This window comes from Jaculus jaculus, chromosome 6 (assembly GCF_020740685.1).
Source record: "Jaculus jaculus isolate mJacJac1 chromosome 6, mJacJac1.mat.Y.cur, whole genome shotgun sequence".
NCBI lineage: Eukaryota > Metazoa > Chordata > Mammalia > Rodentia > Dipodidae > Jaculus > Jaculus jaculus.
This window is the reverse complement of record NC_059107.1, coordinates 43,637,671-43,655,252: the sequence shown is the minus strand read 5'-3', so window position 1 is coordinate 43,655,252 and position 17,582 is coordinate 43,637,671. Positions and strand designations below refer to the sequence as shown.

The following is a 17,582-nucleotide window of genomic DNA, read 5'->3' as shown; positions in this document are numbered from 1 at the left end:
CCTCTGCTCACACCAGTCCATTTCTATGCAATGCAACCCTGCACAAATTCTCAGGACAGGGGTATAACAGCAAGCCTTTCAAACAAACTGCTTGTAGCCCAGTCCAGGCAAAGCTCATAAGCCAAACCTCATAGTCCATAGTTCTTATTGCATTCAGGTCTTCCAACTCTGACCAGAATAGTCCATCAAGCTGTACTTACAGCACTGCAAGATGTCTCTTAGGCTAAGGTTTCAAATCCTTCCACATTCCTCTGGAAAATCAGCTTCAAAAGGTCAAAACCGCATAGTCAGGTGTCTAGCAGCAACCACTCTCGGTACCAACTTTACTGTTGGAGTCAGGTTCACATTACTGGCAGAAATCACCTGACCAAGAGCAGCTTTTGTGAAAAAAAAAAAAAAAAGAATTTATTTTGGCTTATACACTTGAGAGGAAGCTCCACAATGGTAGGGGAAAATGATGGCATGAGCAGAGGCTGGACATCTCCCCCTGGCCAATATCAAGTGGACAACAGGAACAGGAGAGTGTGCCAAACACTAGCTTGGGGAAACGAGCTATAACACCCACAAGCCCACCCCCAACAATACAACGCCTCCAGGAGGCTTTAATTTCCAATTGCCATCAGCTGGGGAGACTAGCATTCAGACTACTTAAGTTTATAGGGGACACCTGAACCAAACCACCACAGTGGTTCAAGCCATTTTTATAGCTATGCATTTATTTTTTATTTGCAAGGGGAGAGAGAGAATGAGAATGGGCACACCAGGGCCTCCGGCTATTGCAAATAAATTCCAGACACTTGTGTCACTTTGTGCATCTGGCTTTATGTGGGCACTGGGGAATCAAACCTGGGCCAGCAGGCTTTGCAAACAAGTACTTTTAATCACTGAATCATCTCTCTGCCACACTTAATTTTTTTTTGTAATGAGATAAGATCCTCTTTTCTTCTTTTGGAAATTATACAGCATAGTCGTCTTTGTAAGTCTCTCTGTGTTTGCCTGGCTGGTCCCATAGTTCAGGGACGGTGTGAGGACTTCGGCTCTACCTGCTCATCATCGGGAGACTGGCTGCTCCTGGCGATGGCATACAGATGTCTCCCCATCTAATTGCAGACTTGCCATGTCCCTTGATATAAAAGACTGATGATTTCTCAAAAAAAATTAAATTAAATTAAAAAGCTGGGCATGGTAGCGCACGCCTTTAATCCCAGCACTCGGGAGCCAGAGGTAGGAGGATTGCTGTGAGTTTGAGGCCACCCTGAAACTCCACAGTGAATTCCAGGTCAGCCTGGGCTAGAGTGAGACCCTACCTCAAAAAACCAAAAAACAAACAAACAACAACAACAACAAAAAAAACAACAACAATGATTTCTGATTGAGCCTAATAAGTGGATTTGAAGCAAAAACTTTCTAATAGTTTTAAGTATTGTGTTTTGCTAGTAAAATAAATAATTGAACTTAAATTAAAAGTAAGTCAACATAAATATTTGAACAGGAAGAAGTTGAGTATAGTTTGAAACTTTTTAAAAATTATTTATTTGTTTGTGGTAAGTCTTGCTTTGTAGCCCAGGCAGGTCTTGAACTCATTATTTAGTCCAGGTTGGCTCATAATGCTCCTGTCTCAGCCTTCCAAAACCTGGAATTGGAGGTGTGTGCTACCACATCATGCTAGAATAACTTCTTAAAAACTTTATTGAAGGTTTTTCAGTTTTTCCTCCTCTTTTAACTTAATTTTATTTATCTTTAATTTTTTCCTCAATTTTTATTAACATCTTCCATGATTATAAACAAATATCCCATGGTAATACACTCCTTCCCCCCACTTTTCCCTTTGGAACTCCATTCTCCATCATATCCCCTCCTCATCTCAATCAGTCTCTCTTTTATTTTGATGTCATGATCTTTCCCTCCTCTTATGATGGTCTTGTGTAGGTAATGTCAGACACTGTGAGGTCATGGATATCCAGGCCATTTTATGTCTGGAGGGAGCACGTTGTAAGGAGTCCTACCCTTCCTTTGGCTCTTACATTCTTTCTACCACCTCTTCCGCAATAGACCCGGGGCCTTGGAAGGTGTGATCAAGATATTACTCAGTACTCCAGTCACTTCTTTCTAGCACTATGATACCTTCTGAGTCATCCCAAGGTCACTGCCATCTGAAAAGAGAAGATTCTCTACCCAAGTGAGAGTAGTATTAATATAAGGGTATAAATATTAAGAGAAGTGCTTACTGGGCAATTTGATAAGTATAGTATATACATTTATGCAGACATCAGCAGACGTTACACCCCTAGGGCTCATGACTACCCCTGTTTTAAGTTTTCAATATCAGGGATGTATTTGCTCCCATGGAGCAGGCCTCCAGTCCAATTAGAGGGCAATTTGTTTCCACCATGATAAGTGTGCCACTATTGCACCTGTTGGCTCATTTGGCCTGGCTGGCCAATTATAAGGCTTGCAGAGTCCACTATTGAATATCTTCACTGGTGGTATCTCTTTCTCCCATTGAACTACATGTAGAATGGCTTCTTCCAGCTTTCTGTCAGCTGGTCTACATGGAGGAGGTTATCAGCTCAGTTCCAGCAGGATTTCTCAGTGGCCTTGCAGCCCAAGTATGTGGAGTCTTCAGCACTATTATTTATCTTTAAAAAACTTTCTATTGACAACCTTCATACACATACACATTGTACCCTGATCATAACATCTCATCACTGCCCCCCCCTTTTCCTTGTCTCCCCTCCACTACATGCCTCCTTTTCAACTAGTCTCTCTTTTGTTTTGATGGTGCCACTTTTTTCCCCTTTATGTTATGCAGGCCTTATGTAGATAGTGACAGCCACTGTGAGGTCATGAATGTAGTAACCACTGTGTTTCTAGTAGATCACATTCCCAAGCACTCCTCCCCATCTTTGGCTCTTCCAATCTTTTTTTTTAACTCATTTTTTTTTTTTATTGACAGCTTCCATAATTGTAAACAATATCCCATGGTAATTCCCTCCCTCCCCCCACTTTCCTCTTTGAAACTCCACTCATATTCCCTCCCCTTTTCAATCAATCTCTCTTTCATTTTGATGTCATGATCTTTTCTTCCTATTATGATGGTCTTGTGTAGGTGGTGTCAGGCACTGTGAGGTCGTGGATATCCAGACCATTTTGTGTCTGGAGGAGCATGTTGTAAGGAGTTCTACCTGGCTCTTATATTCTTTCTGCCACCTTTTCTGAACTGGTCCCTGAGCCTTGGAGTGTGTTAGAGGTGTGTCACTTTTCTCAATTTTCAACATGTATATAATGCATTTGGATCAGAATCCTCTCCCATTCCCTTCTTCTGTTCACCCTCCTCTTCCTCCTTCCACAGAACTCCTCCTTCTTTTCAATAGTCTCTCTTCTACTTTGATGCCTCTCCTTTTTGTCCCCTTCCATCATCCTTCATCATCATGATGACATGTTAATGGTCCCAATATTGTGCAGGTCTTATAGAAGTAATGAAAGCCACTATGAGGTCATGAGTGTAACAGGCACTTCATGTCTGGAAGACAGTGTTCCTAAGCACTTCCCCCATCCTTTGGCTCTTACATTCTTTCTGCCACTTCTTCCTCAACTTTTAGTGTAACTTTTAAATAGAATGAAAAAAGAAGACTGTGAAAAGAATTAGGAGATCTCTTTTCTTGTTCTGGCTATGATTCTGAATGTCTGAGCTTAGGCAAGCCTCTTCATTTTTGGCCTTAATTTTCTTGTATATAAAATGGGTAATTGGCCTGATTTAGTAATGATTCCTTCAGGGTGAACTGTATACAGATCACCATTCTTGTTTTCTTCTTATGTGTTATTTATTTATTTTAGGTAGGCTCTCATGTATCTCAGACTGGCTTTGAACTCCCTATGCAGCTGAGGATGACTTTGAATTCAACTCTCTTGTCTTCGCCTCAATTTCTGAGATTACAGCATGCACCATCACACTTATTTCACAGCTGTTCTCTTTCTTTTCCTTGTTACACTTTATCCCAGCCTGATAAGCAGCCCCTGATTCAGCTTGCAAGCCTCAGACTGTCAGTTGGCATCTTTCCTATCTTCTTCACGTATGTAGACATAGACCCATATAGGCATGTGCGGTCACCTGAATGTGATAGTTCGAATGGATGGTCCCATAGACTCAGGTGTTTTGTTAAAATTGAGCTTGTGACTTCAGCTCCTAGCAGGCAAGATCCCTGAAGAGGGGGTTGTGTCACTGGTCGTGGATCCTGGAGTCCAGCCCTAAGGTGTGTTTGGGGGAGGGTCTGAGTCCCGCCCTACTAGGTGTTTTGAGAGCAGTTTGAGCTCTGGATATTGGTGCTTGCTTGTGTTGGATTTTCCTCTCTCGGGTTGAGGTGGCAGGTCTTGTGGTGGGCAGGTGGCTATCTTCTTGAATTATGGATTAATCTTTTTTTTCAAGGTAGGGTTTTGCTCTAGCCCAGGCTGACCTGGAATTCATTTTGTAGTTTCAGGGTGGACTTGAACTCATAGCAATCCTCCTACCTCTGCTTCCTGGGTGCTGGGATTAAAGGCATGTGCCACTATGCCCAGCTTATTGATTAATCTTGGTTCTCTTCCATTTTCTCTGTCATCTATAAATTAAAATAGAGTCTCCAATCAATACTGAGAACAGGGTTGGAGAGATGGCTTAGTGGGTTGGAGAGGTGGCTTAGCGGGTAAGGCATTTACCTGCAAAGCCAAAGGATCCAGGTTCAGTTCCTCGGGACTCACATAAGCCAGATGCACAAGGTGGTGCGTGCATCTGAAGTTTGTTTGCAGTGGCTGAAGGCTCTGGCATGCCCATTCTCTCTTTCTCTTTATCTATCGGCTTCTTTCTCTCTCTCTCTCTCTCTCTCAAATAAAAATATTTTCTCTTAAATAGAGTGAGAACAGCTTGGGTTAGAGGGGATTTACAAAGTTACTTGAGTGCCTTTTTGGTGTTCTCCAGAAAGCAGTGGGGCTTCTCTGTGAAGTCTATGAGTTTCCTGACCACAGTATTCTGACTTGGTACCAGGTATGAGTTCTCTCCCACTGAGCAAGCCTTATGTTCATTCAGAGAACAGTTGGTTACCCACAGAGGCTGCGTGCCACTGTTGCACAGGTGTGAACTGCTTGTCTGGCTGCTTGATTTTGTAGTCCCCTGCTAGTCATGCTGTTGGTGACTGTTGTCCTCCACCGGCTCCCACAGGGCTTTCCAGCAATATGAGGACTGGACAGGAGGGAGCTAGTTTCCCTCTCATCAAACCAAGTACTTAAAAAAAAATAGTTTTATTTGTTTATTAGAGAAGTGTGTGTGTGTGTGTGTGTGTGTGTGTGTGTGTGTGTGTGTACCAGGTTTTCTTGTCACTGAAAACAAACTCCAGACACATGCACACCTTGTGCATCTGGCTTTACAAGAGTACTGGGGAATTGAACCTGGGCTAGTAGGCTTTTCAGGCAAGCAATTTTTTGGCTGCTGATCCATCCCCCAACCCCCAAATATTTTTTATTTGTTTGTTTGTTTGTTTTTGTTTTTAGAGGTAGGGTCTCACTCTAGCTCAGGCTGACCTGGAATTCACTCTGTAGTCTCAGGGTGGCCTCGAACTCTCGGCGATCCTCCTACCTCTGCCTCCCGAGTGCTGGGATTAAAGGTGTGCACTACCATGCCCGGCTGCCCAAATATTTTTAAAATGAGAATGTAAAATATATATATCATTTCCCTTAATTGGGCATTTGGACACTTTTTGTTCAGTCTGATGAGGTCTTTCTTTTACTCTGTGCAGCTTTTAAGCACGTTTATCATAATTAGAAGTGTGCTAATTTTCCAAGGTTGAGGGATGAACATCCCTCCCTCCTACCCGCTTTCTGCCCTGGCTCCTCCCAGCACATCTCCCCTTCTCTCCTGGCTCCTTCCCTTCTTCTCTAGGACCTCCTTCCTCTGGATCCTCCAACAACCATAGTTTTATTTTATTTGTTTATTGAGATAGGGTCTCACATAGCCCAGGCTGGCCGCGAGCTCCTCTTCCTGCCTCTACCTCCCAAGTGCTGTCATTACAGGTTTGCACTTCTACACCTGGCTTCTAGTTGGTACTTAAATCAATCTCTTGGATGAAAACAAAATATGTGGGTATATCTGTGGACTATGTGGTTTACCTGAGGCAGAGAGGAAGAACAGCATGCATTTTGGGAGACAGAATCAGAATATGGAACAGCAGAGAAAACACAGGAGGGATCAATGTCACGTTCTGCTTGGGTCTGAAAGTTCAGCAGTAAATTCAGATGGGGGAGGGGGGATTGGTCACTAGAAAATATAATCCAGGGATGGATAGATGGCTTAGCGGTTAAAGTGTTTGTCTGCAAAGCCAAAGGACCCAGTTTCAATACCCCAGGACCCACGTAAGCCAGATGCACAAGGTGGTGCATGTGTCTGAAGGTCATTTGTAGTGGCTAGAGACCCTGGCGCACCAATTCTTTCTCTTTATCTGCCTCTCTTTTTTTCTCTCTCAAATAAATAAATAATATATTTAAGAGAAGAAAATATAGCCCATGTCAGAAGTATGAGCAGGTAGCTGGAAGCCACACTGGTCTTTAGCACACCTGCAAAAGTGAGGCCCGTGGAAAGAGGAAGGCACTGAAGTTGTGTTATACTAAACGTCAAGTCAAGAGGGCAGATGTTCTAGGACATAATGGGCTGTCCATATGGGAAGGTCTCAAACGGAATGTTCCTCTCTTTCCCAGCCCTCTCAGGATGTGGTGAAAGAGATGATACAATTCTCCAAGGATACACTGGAAAAAATCAACAAGGCTCGTTCTGAGGGTCTGTATCATGAGGTGAGAGCACTTTCTGTAGGGATGGAAGAAGGGAGGGGGCTGGAAAGGTTCTTTAGAAAGGGAGGGAATGTGGAGCGAGGATGGGGATGCTATGGAGCAGGTTGATTTTCTGGAAGCTGTGCCGTAGTCGAGACCATAGCTACTCATGCCCTTAAACCTTTAGCACCCATTAGGAATGTGTTCTCGATGACGCTTCAACCCACTGGGTCAAAAGGCAATGGAGTGCAAAGGCAGCTGGACCCATGTGCCCAGGGGAATCTGTGCCCCCATCAGAGATGGACGGGTGGTGATGGCATCTCTGGGATGCTATTCTGGGAATGAGTTGCTTGCTTTCCCACCATTGAATGCTAGTCCTACCGTATCCTGTCTCCCCACTGGGCGTCCACTTTGACTCTCTACTAGGGCTGCTCATTTGGAATTTGGCTTTTGCCTTCCCTCCCTTCCTCTCTCCCTCCCTTCTTCCCTCCCTTCCTCCCTCCCTCCCTCTATTCCTGCCTTCCTTCTTTCTTTTGGTTTTTGGAGGTCAGGTCTCACTCTAGCTGAGGCTGACCTGAACTTCACTATGTAGTCTCAGGCTGGCCTTGAACTCACAGTGATCCTTCCACCTCTGCCTCCCGAGTGCTGGGATTAAAGGCGTGCGCCAGCATGCCTGGCTTCATTTGGCTTTTCACTATAACCACTTCTGTAAACACCTCATGCTCTCTGCCTCACCTGGGAAAATTCCACCAGAATCTCTGGGAATGGCACCCAGCTATCAAGGCATCTAAAGCTTCTACGTGATGTTCATATGTAGTCTAAACTGAGGCCACTGTCTAACACTAGTCTGCAGAGAAGTTGCTCTTCATGTGGGAGACTGGTCTCACTGCATAACCCAGGTCTGTCCTGAGCTCTTTATCGCCCTGCCCTGCCTCATCTTCCTGAGAGTGGAGACGACAGGCACGTACTACCATGCCTGAGAATTTGATTTGAATTAACCTGGGCAGCTCGTTGGAAACAGTCTTTTGTCTCACCCTCTGAGGTGAGATCCAGCCATTCTGTAGCAGATTGCAGGAACCATGAATCCATGTTTTAAAATCTCATTATGCAGCTAGTATGTAGTCAAATATGAATGCCACAGTGAGCTGCACCATGAGCGGTAATGTCATTTCATGTCTGTTTCATCTTCCCTTCTCTTCCTCTTCCTCCTTACTAATTCATTCATTGCATAGGTGTGAGCCCTTACAGGGGTGGCCAATGCGAGACATTCTTCTTCACTCCAGATTTCTGTCAGGTGGGGAGAAAGTCATAGTGTTACTGCCTATGATGGAGAATCTGCGCCAAGGGTATACATTAAGAGCTGGATTAAACAGTGGGGTATTATAGAGAATCTATATCAAAGGCATATGTTAAGAGCTAGACTAAACAAAGGGATATTAGGGAAAATCTATGTCAAGGATATACATTAGGAGCTGAACTAAACAATGGCACTTAATGGCTCTCACTCCTCTGGATTCTCTCCTTTTCACTTACACCTCTAAATAGAATAGCTCCCCAGGCCAGTGATCAAGCCTTTAACATGTGGGGGACATTTAACAAGCCTTTAACATTGGGGGACACTTATCCAAACTATACAGTGTGTTTGCATTGTGTGTATCCTTGTATATATATGCAAGTGTGTGGACATATCCACATGTACATACACGTACTTTCCAAAACTGCTACCTACTGACTTGGAAAACTCCCTGCTCTGCCAAATCATCGGTATGTCCATCCCGTACTACCTACCTTTCCCCACCCCTCCATCTTAGCCAACCAGCGCCCTGGGCCATTCAAATCACAAACCTCATCTTCTCACCTCTGTTAGAAATTTCCCCAATCTTTAAGGAGCAAGTGCCCAGTGTCGTGGTTTTGCTCCACCAGTAAGTTAGACGTGCCTTCTGGCGCAGGGGTGATGGACAGGGCTCGTGTCCCTGCAGGTTGTGAAGCTGTGCCGGGAGTGCCTGGAGAAGCAGGAGCCGGTGTTTGCCGACACCAACCTCTACATGCTGCGGCTCATGAGCATCATTTCCGAGGTCCTCTCCTACCTGCAGGCCTTTGCGGAGGCCGCACACTACGCCAGGAGGATGGTGGACGGCTACATGTAGGTGATGGTGCTGGGTCTCCTGTTCCAGGGATGGCAAAGAGAGGGCATCTGCATCGCTGCCACCCCTGCAGCCACATGGGTCAGGTGGCCACGGCCATGGTTCTCCTCACCAATGAGCTTTTTAGCATGGTGCTCTGGTGAACATTCACAGCCAGTCAGAACTGGCACTCCAGATAGATCCTGTTTGTCCTCTTCCTTCCTTCCTTCCTTCCTTTCTTCCTTCCTTCCTTCCTTCCTTCCTTCCTTCCTTCCTTCCTTCCTTTTTCTCTTTCTTTTTTTTCTTCAGGTAGGGTTTTACTCTAGCCTGGGCTAACCTGGAATTCACTAGGTAGTCTCAGGGTAGCCTTGAATTCACAGCAATCTTCCTACCTCTGCCTCCCAAGTACTGGGATTAAAGGCATGTGCCACCATGCCCAGTATCTCCCATCTTTCTGACATCCTCATTTATGACTTGAGTGGCATCTTCTGCTTTTGACTTTCTTAAGGTTAAATACAGCTTGATTTTTAAGTGTTTAGAAAAGTTGATTTTTTCCCCCTCCCCAATAGCCAATACAAGCAACCCTGAGAAAGAAAGGGACACACACACCCACACACACACACAGAGAAAGAAAAGACCTGAGAGATCAGTTATTTTTGCTTATAGGTTGTTACATGTCACTCCTTCATGTTCCTTCCACCATTATATTCTTTTGCCTTCTATGTCCACATTTGCATATGGATTTGTATTTCTAGCCAGATGCGTAAGTTGGATAAGAAGGCTCATTTTTTTGTTGTTGTTGTTTATTTTTATTTATTTATTTGAGAGCAACAGAGAGCAAAAGAGGCAGAGAGAGAGAGAGAGAGTGGGGGAGGGAGAGAGAGAGAGAAAGGGAGAGAGAGAGAGAGGGAGAGAGAGAGAGAGAGAGAATGGGCGTGCAGTGTCTCCAGCCACTGCAAACGAACTCCAGGCATGTGTGCCCCCTTGTGCATCTGGCTAAAGTGGGTCCTGGGTAATCAAGCCTCAAACTGGGGTCCTTAGGCTTCACAGGCAAGCACTTAACTGCTAAGCCATCTCTCCAGCCTCAGAAGGCTCATTCTTTGGTGTATGTTATTTCTTCAAAACAAAACAACAACAACAACAAAAAAAAAATGCAGGGCTGGAGAGATGGCCCAGAGGTTAAGGTGCTGGCCTGCAAAGCCTAATGACCTAGGTTCCATTCCCCAGTACCCACATAAAGCCTTGCACAAAGTGGCCCATGCATCAAGTTTGTTTACAATGGCTGGAGACCCTGGCCCTGGTGTACCCACACTCTCTCTCTCTCTGCTTGCAAATAAATAAATAATATTCTTAAAATGCAGTTAAACTGGTAATTATGCTAAGAAGGAGCCCTACCAAAAGAAGCACAATGCAATGCTGTTGTTGGAAGGACACTGAAGTTAGTTTTCCCCCTTGAACTTCCTTTCACTTTTCCAGGAGAACTGAGGTGTTCCACAAAGCACCCAGCTTCCTATACTCAAATCCAGAGCACAACTGTGGCTTGGTGGTCCAGATCTGAATCCCAGCTCTCATAGACTCACTGTACAGAGAGCTCTTGTCAGCTCTCTGCTCCTCAGTGCCCCCTGTGCAGGCCACTGATGCCTCATAGGATGTGGGAGGGGCAGATGGACTTGATCAACCGGGGTACTTTAGGAGCTGTTACATGCTGTGCAGATGTAAGGATGGTAGTGTGACGCGTCATGATTATGTCCTGTCCCCTGTAGGAAGCTCTACCACCACAACAATGCCCAACTGGGCATGGCTGTGATGCGGGCAGGGCTGACCAACTGGCATGCTGGTAACATTGAGGTGGGGCATGGGATGATCTGCAAAGCCTATGCCATTCTCCTGGTGACACACGGACCCTCCCACCCCATCACCAAGGACTTAGAGGTGAGTAGCATCCCGGGGCTGGGTGACCACTGCCTTGTGTGAGTTCCCTGAGGCTGAGGATCCCAGTTTGGCTGGGCTTTGCTTTAGGGATGTTGTGGATTTCCAGCTAGACCCGAAGGGTCTTTGAATGCTTCAACCCATCCCCTTGTTAACATATGGGAAAACCGAGTCCCAGAAAAGGAGAGTTTCTGTTTAGAAACTCTCTGCCCCAAGCCTGACCTGAAAAAGTCTACCTAGTGGTGCGGGTCTGTGTGTGCACACATGTGAGTGTGACATGGGCATGCATGTCCTTTGATGTTAGAAATTATTCCATGTAGAGTGGAGTTTGGGAGTCACGGGCTTTAGACTCAGGCCATCAGCTTGCCAGGCTCTGTGTCCTCATGACCTGTTGGATCTTGAGGGGATGGGTCTCACTGTCCTCGGTGGGGGAGAAGATAGGGATGTGTGAGGTTCAGTGAGTGACAGCAGTGTTGGGCAAGCGTGTTGGGGGCGACCTTAACAGCTTCAGTTTCCTTGTGCTTGGGAGGGCTGCTTTGCTTGGGAGTGACAGGGCTGTCCTCAGATGGTGTGGCCCATGGAAAGCACACCAATATTGGTGTTCTAACATGTATTGTAGGAAGAATTCACTTAGGACTAGTGTGACCTCAGGTGTGGATGTGTCTTCTCCCTCCCTCCCTTTTTTTCCTTCCTTCTTTCCTTCATTTCTTTGATTTTTTGAGGTAGGGTCTCTCTCTCTAGCCCAGGCTGACATGGAACTCACTATGTAGTCTCAGGGTGTCCTTGAACTCACAGTGATCCTCCTACCTCTACCTCCTGAGTGCTGGGGTTAAAGGCGTGTTCCACAATGTCCAGTTTGCCTGCCCGCCTGCCCTCCCTCCCTTTCTTCCTTCCTTCCTTCCTAGACAGAGCCCAGGCTGACCTAAAATTAACTGTGTAGTCTCAGGGTGGCCTTGAACTCACAGTGATCCTCCTACCTCTGCCTCCCAAGTGCTAGGATTAAAGGCATGTGCCACCACATCTGGCCCTCTTTTTCTGGCCTGGGACTCACTCTGTAGTTCCAGGCTGGCTTCAAACTCACAGCGATCCTTCTACCTTTGCTTCCCAAATGCTGGAATTAAAGGCGTGTGCCACCACACCCTGCTTGGATGTCTATTTTCTTATGATCCCTAGTTTCTCATCCATAAAATAGACATAATACACTCATTTCTCAAAACTGACCTGAAGGGGACTGGAGAGATGGCTTAGTGGTTAAAGCACTTGCCTGTAAAGTCTAACGACCCAGGTGTGACTCCCCAGGATCTACATAAGCCAGGCACACAAAGTCACACATGCACACAAGATGACACATGCAAATGGAGTTTGATTGCAGTGGCTACAGGCCCTGGTACACCAATTCTCTCTCTCTCTCTCTCTCTGCATCTCTCTGTATCATAAAAAAAAGTTTAGAAAAATTGACAATAGGACCAAATGAGGAGCAGAACTGTGGAGGTCCTAACTTTATGTCTTGTACATTAGGCTTGTCCAACACAAAGCCTTTGTCAGCCTTACTGTGGTGTCATCTTTAGCCCTGACCAAATATGGGAGAACAGGAGTGCTTCTGTGTGTCACACACTGCAGTCCTCCCAACACACTATAAGACACAAAGAAATCTCAGGCATCTCTTGGATAGAGAAATAGTTGAAGCAGTTAAGTCACATGCCTGAGGTCTTAAAAACTCCATGGTTCAAATCCGAGTCCTCCCTTGACAGTTCCTGAGAAAAGGCATTCTGCTGAAAACAGTCCCTCCAATTGCCATTTCAGTGGTCCAACTCAACTCCCTCTCCTTATCAAACTGGGCCCACCCAGAAGACATTAGGACACAATGGTGTGTGTGTGTGTGTGTGTTCACAGAAGGGGCAGAGTTGCATCTTAGTGAGTGAGAGTCATTTACCCCAAGGTAGGTCAGGGCTGTGTCCTGAACCGTGTCATCACTATTTATGGTGTCTCTGTGTCCCAGGCCATGCGGGTGCAGACGGAGATGGAGCTGCGCATGTTCCGCCAGAACGAATTCATGTACCACAAGATGCGCGAGGCTGCCCTCAACAACCAGCCCATGCAGGTCATGGCTGAGCCCAGCAGCGAGCCAGCGCCAGCTCTGTTCCATAAGAAGCAATGAAGACTTGGTTGCGCGAGTAGGGTGGAGGCGTCAACGTGAGAAATGCTGGCGGTCGTGGGTCTCTGCAGAAACCGTGCAGAGGTGCTGCCCGGTGCTCCCCACTGTCATTTTGCTCCAGTTCAACTCATTGCATTCAACTTGGTTCTATGTTATCCCAGCCCAACTCTTCCTCTAAAGACATTTATTGGGTGCTACAGTCTATTATCTAATAAAGGAGCTCCTAAGATAGTTGGGTGTGGAGGAAAAATATAAACGAATGAGGCACAATGAAAAGAGTAATTACAATGGTGAACTACATAGAAAGGAGCCCTGAGGAAAGTGTGTGTGCATGTGCATGTGTGTGTGCACATGCCTGTGCGTGCGTGTGTGCGTGCGTGCGATGGGGAGGATGGCATCTGTTGCAGTCCGGTTCGCATTGCTGGTAGAAATCACCCAACCAAGAGCAGCTTCTGGGAAAAAGAGTTTTATTTTGGCTTACAGGCTTGAGGGGAAGCTTCACGATGGCAGGGGAAAACGATGGCATGAGCAGAAGGTGGACATCACCCCCTGGCCAACATAAGATGGACCACAGCAACAGGAGGGTGTGCCAAACACTGGCAAGGGAAAACTGGCTTTAATACCCATAAGCCGGCCCCCAACAATACACTCCCTCCAGGAGGCATTAATTCCCAAATCTCCATCAGCTGGGAACCTAGCATTCAGAACACCTAAGTTTATGGGGGACACCTGAATCAAACCACAACAGCATCTGAGCCCAGAATGACAGAATGACGGATGTCTGGCATCTCAGATGGCTGATCAGGTGTGTCTAGGGCAACCCTGTCTCACCCATGATCAGAAATCATCAGGATTTGGTGGATTAGGATGTGATATATCCTGTTTCCTTAGGCTCACGTGGAATTATAAACAAAGCACGTTGCTGTGTTTAGAATCTACCCAGAGACCTGAAAGGCCTTCAGAATGCTGGCAAGAAAGATGCAGTGGCCTTGTCCCAAACACCTGAGATGTCAATTCTGGGTTCCAAGTATAATTTTAAAAGTTTTTATTTTAATTTTTTTGTTCATTTTTATTTATTTATTTGAGAGTGACAGACAGAGAGAGAAAGAGGCAGATAGAGAGAAAGAGACAGAGTGGGCGCGCCAGGGCCTCCAGCCACTGCAAATGAACTCCAGATGCGTGCGCCCCCTTCTGCATCTGGCAAACGTGGGACCTGGGGAATTGAGCCTTGAACCAGGGTCCTTAGGCTTCACAGGCAAGTGCTTAACCACTAAGCCATCTCTCCAGCCCCCCAAGTACAATTTTAGAAATAATTCTAGAATACATAGAAAAGAATACCTCCCCTGCCCCCCTTCATTGCCAAGCCTGTGATATGATGGCTTCTTGAACAATATCAGAGTTTTAGTTCTTGATTTGGGCCATTGGCTTCATTGGATTGAAGTCTTTTCAAGGTCGGGTTGAGAGGTAAAGGAAGACACGCATAGTTGATGATTGTGGGCCTAGGAGAATTGGTGTGTATGTGAGTCTGGGTCATTTCTGTCAGTTTGGACTTTATCATGGACCTCGGAGAGGCTCAATCCTTTTATTTTATTTTATTATTTCTTTTTCTTTTCTCTGTCTCTTTTTAAAGGATGGGTGTGTCAGGGCCTCCAGCTACTGCAAATGCATTCCAGATGCACACACCACCTTGTGCATATGGCTTACTTACATGAGTTCTAGGGAATTTAACCTAGGGCCTTTGGCTTTGCAGGCAAGTGCCTTAATCAGTAAGCCATCTCTCCAGCCCTTGATTCTTTTCTTTTAAAGTTAAATTTTAAAATATTTATTTATTTATTTGAAAGCAGAGAGAGATCGAGGGAAGAGAGACAGACAGAATGGACACTGCAGGGCCTCCAGCCAGTGCAAACAAACCCCAGATGCATGTGCCACTTTGTGCATCTGGTTTTACATGGGTCCTGGGGAATTGAATGGGGATTGTTAGGTTTTGCAGGCAAGCGCCTTAACTGCTGAGCCATCTCTCCAGCCTGAGGCTCCATTCTTAGTCCTGAGTCACTATTATGTCCCTTACTTAGTTTCTTTTTCTGCTTATGTTCCTTGGGCTTCTGCTCTGTTCACCATCAGGGACACTCCTGTTCACCTGGGCTAGGAGCCCTTCAGAGGTATGACCAAGTTGTCCTCATTAGCTGGGAAGCTGATTGTCCTTGGAGAAGTAGAGATCTTGGGACTCAACCAGTCCTAAGGATGGCCTTTTATCTTCTGAGAACCAACTTTCTCACCAGCATTTCAGGGGATTTTGTTGTTGTTCTTTTGTGGCAGGGTCTCACTCTAGTCCAGGCTGACCTGAAACTCACTTTGTAGCCCAGGCTGGCCTTGAACTCATGGTGATCCTCCTACTTCTGCCTCCCCAGTGCTGGGATTGAAGATGTGCACCATCATGCCTGACCTCCAAATTCCTTCGCTTAGGGTGTCACCAAGACTTCTATACCACTTTGGGATACTTTTGACTCCAGAACTTTACCTAATATCTTGAAGTCATGTGATCTCACCAGGCCTCATATTTATTTCTGCCTAAAATGTTAGCTCATCTTTCCACACCCTTTCACCCAGAAATACCCACTGTCTCCCTCTGAGCCTTGTCTCGTCGCCCTCTGCACATGATCCACTTCTTTGTAGAATTTTTATTGCTGACATCCTTTCTTTTTGAGGACATACTTGTGGAAGACGAACACTTCTTTCAAGCTCCATTCCTCAGATTTAGGGACAGCACTCACTCTTTCCTTAGGAATCTAGCACGCTCCAACCACCACTTTTCTTCAATATAAATCCTGCCCCCAAACCCTCTTCCCTTCTTTGTCATGATCAGCTTAACTACCCATCCACTGGCTTTACTCCCATGTTACAGCCTTTTTTCTGATCTTCCTGAAATGTACTGTCTTCACGAGTCGTGCTCCATGTCTGCGCTCTTCTATCCCCCTCAGACCGGGGAATGGGGGTTCCTTCCTCCCACTCAAGCCAGCCTCTCCCCCTGTGTTTCCGAGACGCCATGTGCTAATATTCCTTCTGCAGCCTGGATCCTTGACATCCTGACCTTCTCTAATGCAGCCAATAACAATGTCTGGGGACTCTTGCACTCTTTATAGTCAGTGGTCTCTTTAGTTGCATAGTTTTTAGTCTGCTTTGCCTCTGACTTTCCATTCTTTCTTCTTCTTCTTCTTCTTCTTCTTCTCCTCCTCCTCCTCCTCCTCCTCCTTCTTCTTCTTTCTTCTCTTCCTCCTCCCCTCCCCCTCCCCCTCTTCCTTCTTCTTGAGGTAGGGTCTTGCTCTTGCCCAGACTGGAATTCACTATGTAGTCTCAGGGTAGCCTTGAACTTATGGCAATCCTCCTACCTCTTGCCTCCCACGTACTGGGGTTAAAGGCATGCGCCACCACGCCCCGCTCCAAACCTTCTTGAAGTCACTGTAGACCAGCTTCCACTCTCGCTCCTCCAGTGAAAGGGCTCTTACCAAGACCAACTCCACTGGGTACTTTTACTTTCTTATATGATTGGGACCCTTCAGCAACTGTGCCCGTCGACCTTGAGTTCTGTGACCCCGCTCCATGACCATCCTCTCACGGCTTCTCAGGCCCGATCACTGGCACGGATTCCCCAGCTGTCCCTGGTATGCTGACATTTCCTGGAACTGTTCTGTCCTTGGTGTCTCTCCTCACTCGATGCACACTTCCTGCGTGAGCTGAAGCAGCTGCGATCTAGCTCCTCATACTCTCTTGGATGACCTGAGGGTGCCTCAAATTCAGCCTGTCCAAAATAGGGCTCCTCTTCCTTTCTCCCTTGCCCTAACATTGAGTTATCCCTACAATACCACCCAAGACCAGCACCTCCTCCATCACAGCTTCTGGAGCTTCTGGAGGGCAGGGGCCACATCCTTTTGCTCATCTTTCCCTCCACAGAACATAGGCCAGGTCTTCAAACATGCTGGATGTTCAGTAAGTGTGTGTGTGTGTGTTGAATGTAAGAATGAAGAAATGAATGAATGAATGCACTGATGTCAGAGTCAAGTGATGAAATTGCATTTTGAGTTTTTACATTGCACCAGTCAGCAACCCGAGGAACTCTCTGTGTTTACAAGTGAACTGATGTGGCTTGGCTCATTCTGACCGTCTTTCCAGAAGAGCCCTGCCTCATCAACTTGTCTATGATGGTGGACATGGGTTACATCTGTGCTGTCTAACAGCCGTCACTAACAACATGTGACTACTGAGCACCTGAATAAGACTAAATATCTGGAATTTTAATTTCAATTAATTTATGATTTATTAGCCAAAGTGTTTAGTGGCTATTGAATTGTGTAGTTAGAGAACCACGTCAGTGTAGTTTCTTAACAATGGGCACTAAAGAAGACCCGTCGATACTGCCCTCTCTCTCAGTTCTCCTGGTATTAGCTGTGTGACCTCAGACTGGTTAATGGCAGCAGCTCTCACACATTCACTTTCCTCATTTCTCCCTCTCCCTCCATTTGCTCTGAGGACTGAGCTACTTAAATGTGAAGCTTTTATTTTATTTTTTTTAAAATTTTTATTTATTT

At 45.9% G+C, this 17,582-nt stretch overlaps 1 protein-coding gene across 2 annotated transcripts in view; it reads left to right on the top strand.

The window, feature by feature from the left end:
• Smyd1 (SET and MYND domain containing 1) overlaps nucleotides 1–13,182 on the top strand; it is a 67,759-nt gene extending 54,577 nt beyond the window's left edge. For both annotated transcript variants that reach the window (XM_004660508.2, XM_004660507.2), the window contains 4 exons: nucleotides 6,724–6,816; nucleotides 8,772–8,935; nucleotides 10,679–10,847; nucleotides 12,844–13,182. In XM_004660508.2, the coding sequence (XP_004660565.2) occupies nucleotides 6,724–6,816; nucleotides 8,772–8,935; nucleotides 10,679–10,847; nucleotides 12,844–13,002 (585 nt within the window). In that variant the 3' untranslated portion in view covers nucleotides 13,003–13,182. The remainder of the gene's footprint in view (nucleotides 1–6,723; nucleotides 6,817–8,771; nucleotides 8,936–10,678; nucleotides 10,848–12,843) is intronic.
• The last annotated feature ends 4,400 nt before the right edge of the window (nucleotides 13,183–17,582 follow it).